The 8,167-nt window shown below is 57.6% G+C and overlaps 1 protein-coding gene across 1 annotated transcript in view; it reads right to left on the bottom strand.

Moving 5' to 3' along the window:
• ATP8B3 (ATPase phospholipid transporting 8B3) overlaps positions 1–8,167 on the bottom strand; it is a 27,904-nt gene that overhangs the window by 9,751 nt on the left and 9,986 nt on the right. The window contains exons 11-19 of the mRNA XM_037733442.1: positions 6,974–7,164; positions 6,677–6,885; positions 4,403–4,431; positions 4,143–4,317; positions 3,522–3,710; positions 3,328–3,440; positions 2,077–2,241; positions 1,856–1,967; positions 263–338 (exon numbers count right to left, since the gene is read on the bottom strand). Coding sequence (XP_037589370.1) covers positions 263–338; positions 1,856–1,967; positions 2,077–2,241; positions 3,328–3,440; positions 3,522–3,710; positions 4,143–4,317; positions 4,403–4,431; positions 6,677–6,885; positions 6,974–7,164 — 1,259 coding nt within the window. The remainder of the gene's footprint in view (positions 1–262; positions 339–1,855; positions 1,968–2,076; positions 2,242–3,327; positions 3,441–3,521; positions 3,711–4,142; positions 4,318–4,402; positions 4,432–6,676; positions 6,886–6,973; positions 7,165–8,167) is intronic.

Here is an 8,167-nt window from a genome sequence, read left to right as displayed (position 1 = left end):
GCCTGCCTGCCTCCCTTCCCTCCCCCTCCCCTGCTCCTCCCTCTCCTCTGCCTCTAGCCCTCTCCCTCTACTGTACCCTCGCTGTCCCCTCCACTCTCCTTCCATGCCCACGCTCTGACTCCCTCCTTCTACCCTTCTCTCCCCTCTCAATCCCCCTCTTCCCACTTTGCCTCAGGCTCCCCGTCCTTTGAGGCATGCACCTGGGTGCCCCTTGTCCTCACCTCCCCACCCCCCTTGCTCACCCCCAACCCCCATTTCTTACGTGATCTCCTTCTCCTCCAGAATGACCATGTTCTCTGACAGCAGCTCGCAGGCGAAGCCGATGTTCACAGCCGTCTCTGCAAACCAGACCCGCTTAGCACGTCTAGGGGCCCTGCGCTGGCGGCGGGGGCCACGCCCACTCTGCCCGGTGAACCCGACCCTGACCAATGGCAGCCGAATGCCCCATCCCCTGGCCATAGTGATTGGTTCAGAGAAGGGTTTGTAACCAAGGCTGGCCAATGAGAGCCAGCCCTGAGACTCCAGCTGCAGTTCTGGCTGGTCCTGGACTGCCCAGGGATGTGTCTGAGGCCAGGATCATCAGGCACATGGCCTAGGACCCACGGTGCCTTCAGGAACGCATCATGTCTTAATTTATTTTATTTATTTATTTTTTTTTGAGACGGAGTTTCACTCTCGTTGCCCAGGCTGGAGTACAATGCTGCAATCTCCGCCTCCCAGGTTCAAGCGATTCTCCTGCCTCAGCCTCCCGAGTAGCTGGGATCACAGGCATGTGCCAACACGCCTCGCTAATTATCTTATTTTTAGTAGAGACAGGGTTTCTCTATGCGGGCCAAGCTGGTCTCAAACTATGACCTCAGGTGGTCCACCCGCCTTAGCTCCCAAAGTGGTGGGATTATAGGTATGAGCCACTGTGCCCGGCCTTAGTATCTTTTTAAATCAGAAGGAAAAAACTTACTGTTTTTGCCTGGGCTGGCTCCTGCCCAAGAGAGGCCACCCTGAGAATCACTTTTTTGGGTTTTTTTTTTGTTTGTTTTGTTTTGTTTTGTTTTTGAGACGGAGTTTCACTCTTGCTACCCAGGCTGGAGTGCAATGGCGCGATCTCGGCTCACCGCAACCTCCGCCTCCTGGGTTAAGGCAATTCTCCTGCCTCAGCCTCCTGAGTAGCTGGGATTACAGGCACGTGCCACCATGCCCAGCTAATGTTTTGTAGTTTTAGTAGAGACGGGGTTTCACCATGTTGACCAGGATGGTCTCGATCTCTTGACCTCGTGATCCACCCGCCTCAGCCTCCCAAAGTGCTGGGATTACAGGCGTGAGCCACCGCGCCCGGCCGGTTTTTTTTTTTTTTGGAGACAAGGGCTCATTCTCTTGCCCAGGCTGGAGGGCAGTGGCACAATCACAGCCCACTCAGTCTCCACCTCCTGGGCACAAGCCAGCCTCCCACCTTAGCCTCTGGAGTAGCTGAGACCACAGGCAAGTGCCACTGTGCCCTCTGAGACTTGCAGCCTTTTTTTTTTTTGAGATGGAGTCTCACTCTGTCACCCAGGCTGGAGTGCAGTGGCACAATCTTGGCTCACTGCAACCTCCGCCTCCTAGTTCAAGCAATTCTCTGCCTCAGCCTCCCAAGTAGCTGGGATTACAAGCACCCACCACCGCACCCGGCCCATTTTTGTATTTTTAGTAGAGATGGTGTTTCGCCATGTTGGCCAGGCTGGTTTCGAACTCCTGACCTCAGGTGATCCCCCACAGTGCTGGGATGACAAGCGTGAGCCACTGCGCCCCGCCTGGGACTTGGCGGATGGTTGAAGATCCACGCCGTGGGGTTCAGCCACCCGGAGCCACCAGGACTCACCCTGCTTGTCCCCGGTGAGCACCCATATTTTGATGTTGCTCTTCTTGAGACACTTGATGGTGTCAGGGACGCCGTCCTGGAGTCTGTCCTCGATGGCTGTGGCTCCCAGCAGCTGGTCGGGGGCAGGCAGGACGGGAAGACACTGAGCAGCCGCCCAGCTTCCTGGCAGGGGCAGGAGAGTCCCAGGGCCCCCTTGGGTGCCCCACCACCCTCCCACCCACCTTGAGGTTCTGCTCCATTTCACTGTACACCTGCTGCAGGACCTGTGCCCGGTTCTGCAGCAGGAGGCTGGCCTTCTGGTGGCGTGGCTGCCACTCCTCGTAAATGTCCTCAGCCACCTCCCTGTAGGCCAGGCACAGCGTCCGCAGGGTCTCCTGGGCAAAGGCCTAGGGGCCAGGCGGGTGGAAGCTGTCATTATTCTGAACTTGACATCCAAGGTTCAGCCCTCCCCAGACCCCTGCTGGGCTCTGGAGCCTGGGCCCCACCACCAAGAGTCTGTCGCCTCCCCTACCCACAGCAGCCAGAAGGGGCTCAGAAAACTTGTGTAACGCCAGGCGCGGTGGCTCACGCCTGTGATCCCAGCACCTTGGGAAGCCGAGGCCGGAGGATCACGAGGTCAAGAGATGGACACCATCCTGGATAACACAGTTAAACCCTGTCTCTACTAAAAATACAAAAAATTAGCCAGGGGTGGTGGCACGTGCCTGTCATCCCAGCTATTGAAAGGCTGAGGCAGGAGAATTGCTTGAGCTCAGGAGGTGGAGGTTGCAGTGAGCCGAGATCACGACACTGCACTCCAGCCTGGATGACAGAGTGAGACTCCGTCTCAAAAAGAAAAAAGAAGAAAAGAAAAAAGAAAGTGGGGAAGGGGCCAGGCGCGGGGGCTCACGCCTGTCATCCCAGCACTTCGGAAGGCTGAGATGGGTGGGTCACCTGAGATCAGGAGTTCGAGAACAGCCTGGCCAACACAGTGAAACCCTGTCTCTACTAGAAACAGAAAAAACTAGCTGGGTGTGGTGGCATGTGCCTGTAGTCCCAGCTAGCTGGGAGGCTGAGGCAGGAGAATCACTTGAACCCAAGAGGTGGAGGTTGCAGCAAGCCAAGATCATGCCACTGCACTTCAGCCTGGGTGACAGAGCAAGACTGTCTCAAAAACAAAAAAAACAAAAGACATCCTGTCTTGGGGCAGTACACTTTGGAGTTCAGCTGCCTACCGCCTGTGTGTGTGTTGTGTTGGGGTGGGGGTTTTGTGCCGTGCACAACCTACACAACTGTACATAGCCATCCCAGGTACCTGCAACCATGCAGTTCTCTGCAGTCTCCTCCCTTGCCTCCTGTCCCTACACCACACACACTCACACACACACACACACACACACACACACACACTCACACACACCCCACACACACCCTCACACTCACACACACACTCACACACACACACACCAGCCTTCCTCCCTGCAGGGACTCACAGCCAAGGCCTCCTCTGTGGCGAATTCCGTGGCCCCTCTCCGGTGCAAGCGTTCGAAGATGACCGTGTCTGCGCCCTTGGTGTAGAGGCCGATGGTGCCCTCTGGCTTGCGGACTGTGGGGGAACAGGCGCTGCTGCCCAGAGGCGCCCCTGCTGCCCACCCCCTCGGGCCCGGGGCTCCGCGGCGGGGCTCACCCAGCACCGACATCCGTTTCCGCACGCTGTTGAAGTCCATAATGGCCAGGACCTGGTAGACCCGCTCCTCCCCCAGCTCCATGACGGTGATGGTGTCCTGGGTGCGGGACAGGAAGACGTAGCCAAAGTTCCGCGCCGCGGTGACCAGCGCCTCCTCGTCGGGGGAGGCAGCCTGGTAGGACAGCTGGCCTGTGGGGAGGGGGGCTGTTTTGGGGTCACGTGGCAGAGTCCCACCGTCATCTCCACAGTGCAGGGAGGAGCGCGCGAGGGCTGCCGCTGTGCCGATGACGGCCTCCCGGCCCGGCCCGCACAACCTCTAAGCCCCACACATGGGGGGAGCGCCTCCCTGCTCAACAGCAGATTCCGTGAGCTGCACCTGCAGGCCTGGACGTCCCTTGGCCCCAACGATGGCGCGTCCGCCCTCCCGCCCCACACCTGGCAATGCTGCCTGGAATCCAGGCCTGGACGCCGTCGAGGCGGTGCTGGGGTCACCGGCCTGAGTGCCCCCTAAGCCCGATGAATGGCGCCCTGGAAAATGGGCTGGGTGGGCAGTGAGCTGGGGACGCGGGTGCGGTGCCCGGGGCCTGCGCCCCCGCCGGGTGGGGAGCTGGGGAGGCGGGCGGGGCGGCGGGCGCTCACCGCGGCTGTCCCGCACCATCACCGTGTGGCAGATGGCCAGCAGGCGCCAGAACTCCCGCACCGCCTCGTCCCGGTTGTTCCGCACCAGCCGCAGCAGGGCCGCGTTGTGGAAGAGCAGCTTCCCGTCCGCGAACTCATTCCAGAGGTAGGGGTTCTCCTGGGGCGGGGACGGCTGGCTGTGGGCGCGCCTCTCCCCTGCCCCACGCGCTCACCGTCCCTCGCTGCAGGGTGGGCAGGCTCACCTTAGGTCTCCTGGCCTCCGAATCCGGCCCTGGGGAAAGACTCAGCTTCAGGTCCCAGCTCCGCCAGACCCCCCACGTGGGGTCCCACAGCCCCGACCCCCAATCTCAGGCTTCCAGGGGCCGCCAGATGCAGCCACACAAGCCAGGCCTGCGGCTCCGGAACCCACACCCCAAGCAATCTTGGGGTGAAAGCTGACCTCCGTTTTTACCGTCTGCACAAAGTGGGGAACACGGGAGCACCCCGTCCTGTCTCCCAGGGACCCCAGAAGGACAGCCAGAGTTGGGTGCACCCCTGGCCAGAAAACATGTTTTTTGTGCTCCTTCTGGGGTGAGGTATTTTTTTTTTTTTTTGAGGTGGAATCTCGCTTTGCCGCCCAGGCTGGAGTGCAGTGTCACAAGCTCAGCTCACTGCAACCTCCCCCTCCCGGGGTCAAGTGATTCTACCGCCTCAGCCTCCTGAGTAGCTGGGATTACAGGCATGTGCCACCACACCTGGCTCATTTTTGTATTTTTAGTAGAGACAGGGTTTCTCCATATTGGTCAGGCTACTCTCCAACTCCCGACCTCAGGTGATCCGCCCACCTCAGCCTCCCAAAATGCTGGGATTACAGGTGTGAGCCACCATGCCCAGCCTTTTTTTTTGTTTTGTTTTTTAAGACAGAGTATCACTCTGTCACCCAGGCTGGAGTATAATAGCGCAATCTCAGCTTACCGCAACCTCTGCCTCCCAGGTTCAGGCAATTCTCCTTCCTCAGCCTCGTGACTAGCTGGGGTTACAGGCGTGTGCCACTGTGCCTGGCTACTTTTTTGTATTTTTGGTAGAAACGGGGTTTCACCATGTTGGCCAGGCTGGTCTCGAACTCCTGACCACAGCTGATCCACCCATCTCGGCCTCCCAAAGTACTGGGATTACAGGCGTGAGCCACCTGATGGGCACTCCCTTTTCTGTTTTTTCTGAGACAGAGTCTCAGTCTGTCACCCAGGCTGGAGTGCAGCGGTGCAATCTCAGCTCACTGCAACCTCCACCTCCCAGGTTTAAGCAATTGTCCTGCTTCAGCCTCCCAAGTAGCTGGGACTACAGGTGCACACCATCACGCCCGGCTAATTTTTGTATTTTTAGTAGAAACAGGGTTTCACCATGTTAGCCAGGCTGGTCTCGAGCTCCTGACCTCAAGTGATCTGCCCGCCTCAGCCTCGGGCCCATTTTTCTATGGCTGAACCTGAACCGTTTCTTGGGGACTGGTCACTGCATTAAATTATGACCCAGTCAGGTGTTCTGAGATCCTGGTCTAAACCACGTGCCCTGGTTATAAATTAGACCCAGGACTGGCAAACTATACTCCACCCCATCAGCAATTTTTATATGGCCTGCAAGCTAAGAATTATTTTTACATTTTTAAATGGTTAGGGGAAAAAATGACAAGAATACTATTTTGTGACCTGGGAAATACTAAGAAATTCGAATCTCAGCATCCACAAATAAAGGCTTGTGAAAGTCAAAAGGAGTGGTGGCCAGGTGTGGGGGCAGACCTCTGTAATTCCAGAGGCAGATGGATTGCTTATGCCCAGGAGGTCAAGACCAGCCTGGGCAACATAGGGAGACCCCCCCCTCTTTATACAAAATACAAAAACAAGCCGGGTGTGGTGGGGCGCTCCTGTAGTCCCAGCTACTTGGGAGGCTGAAGCGGGAGGATGGCCTGAGCCCAGGAATTCAAGGCTGCATAAGGTATCCTCGCGCCACTGCACTCAGCCTAGGTGACAGAGCAAGACCCCCATCTCAAAAAAAAAAAAAAAAAAAAAAAACTTTTTAAAAGTTTTGCCGGGGGCAGAGGCTCACACCTGTAATCCCAACATTTTTAACATTTTGAAGGCTGAGGCGGGCGGATCACCTGAGGTCAGGAGTTCGAGACCACCCTGGGTAACATGGTGAAAACCCATCTCTACTTGAAAAAAACAAAACAAAAATCAGCCAGGCGGGTGGTGTAGGACTGCAATCTCAGCTACTCGGGAAGCTGAGGCAGGAGACTCACTTGATCCCAGGAGGCGGAGGTTGCAGTGAGCTGAGATCACACCACTGCACTCTAGCCTGGGTGACAGGGTGAGACTCCCTCTAAAAAAAAAAAAAAGTTTCCTGGCCGCTCCAAAAGCAACCAGGCCATGTAGCTATGGTTCCATGGTGGGGATGTGGGTGGGGGTGCCGGGCATGGGGCCAGCCGCAGCTCTGGTCCTTGGTCCCCGAGCCCCTCGGGAGAGGGAGGACCCGGCCCCGCGTACCGTAGACGCGGCCGTTGATGCAGCACTTGTTGAAGGTCAGGATGTTCTGCGTGAGCGTCCCCGTCTTGTCCGAGAAGATGTACCCCACCTGGCCCAGGTGGTCGTTGAGGCTGGTGCTTCGGGCCTTGGCCGGCACGTCCTGCGCCTCGTAGTACATGTTCACGTCCCAGTTGATGAAGACGCTGTTCCCCAGGTAGATGAACTCGGATCTGCCGAGGCGCACGGGGTCTCGGTCAGCCCCGACGGCTCCGCGGTCCGCATCTGAACCCGGGGCGCGGCCGGCCGGCGGGGACTCACATGATGAACATGGCCATGGGGATGGTGACGCTGAGCAGGATGAGGAAGCCCCAGAACATGAGGAAGGTGTCTGTGGCCACGCTGTCCCGGTGCAGGGCCGAGACGTAGTAGTGCTTGTCTTTGAATTCTCCGGCCAGGAAACCGGAGCTGAAGGCCAATACCAGGGAGACGAGCACCACGGAGATGAAGATCTGGGAGGGGGCGAGACGGGAAGGGTGAGGGGGGAGACGGGGCGGGGGAGGGGCGAGACGGGCGGGGGAGGGGGAGACGGGGCGGGGGAGGGGCGAGACGGGCGGGGGAGGGGGAGACGGGGCGGGGGAGGGGCGAGACGGGCGGGGGAGGGGGAGACGGGGCGGGGGAGGGGCGAGACGGGCGGGGGAGGGGGAGACGGGGCGGGGGAGGGGCGAGACGGGGCGGGGAGGGTGGGGGCCTCCACTCTGCCATCAGGACTGGGTGAATGCAAAGATAAGGCTAGGGTTGGGCACGGTGGCTCATGCCTGTAATCTCAGCACTTCGGGAGGCTGAGGCAGGCAGATCACTTGAGGTCAGGAGTTCAAGACCAGCCTGGGCAACAAAGAGAGACCTCATCTCAACAAAAAAATTCACAAATAGGTTAGGCAGGCATGATGGCGCACACCTGTAGTCTCAGCTGCTCAGGAGGCTGAGGCCAGAGGATCCCCTGAGCCCAGGAGGCCGCAGTGAGCTGCAATGATGGCACTGCACTCCATCCTGGGCAATACAGTGGATTGAAAAACATTTATTTATTTTTTATTTGTATTTGCTTTTTGAGACAGTCTTGCTCTGTCGCCCAGACTGGAATGCAATGTCGCAATCTCAGTTCCCTGCAGCCTCCCCCTCCTGGATTCAAGCAATTCTCTTGCCTCAGCCTCCCAAGTAGCTTGGATTACAGGCATCAGCCACCACACCTGGCTAATTTTCATATTTTTAGTAAAGATGGGGTTTCACCATGTTGCCCAGGCTGGTCTTGAACTCCTGACCTCAGGTGATCCTCCCACCTCAGCCTCCCAGTGTGCTGGAATTATAGGCATGAGCCATCTCGCCCAGGCTAAAAAAAAATTTTATAAAACTTTTATAAAAAATTATTATTATTATTATTATTATTATTATTTTGAGACACATCTCACTCTTGTCACCCAGGCTAAAATGTAGTGGGGCAATCCCGGCTCACTGCAA

Source organism: Cebus imitator, unplaced genomic scaffold, assembly GCF_001604975.1.
Source record: "Cebus imitator isolate Cc_AM_T3 unplaced genomic scaffold, Cebus_imitator-1.0 Scaffold524, whole genome shotgun sequence".
Lineage (NCBI taxonomy): Eukaryota > Metazoa > Chordata > Mammalia > Primates > Cebidae > Cebus > Cebus imitator.
This window is presented reverse-complemented; position numbering and strand designations above follow the sequence as displayed.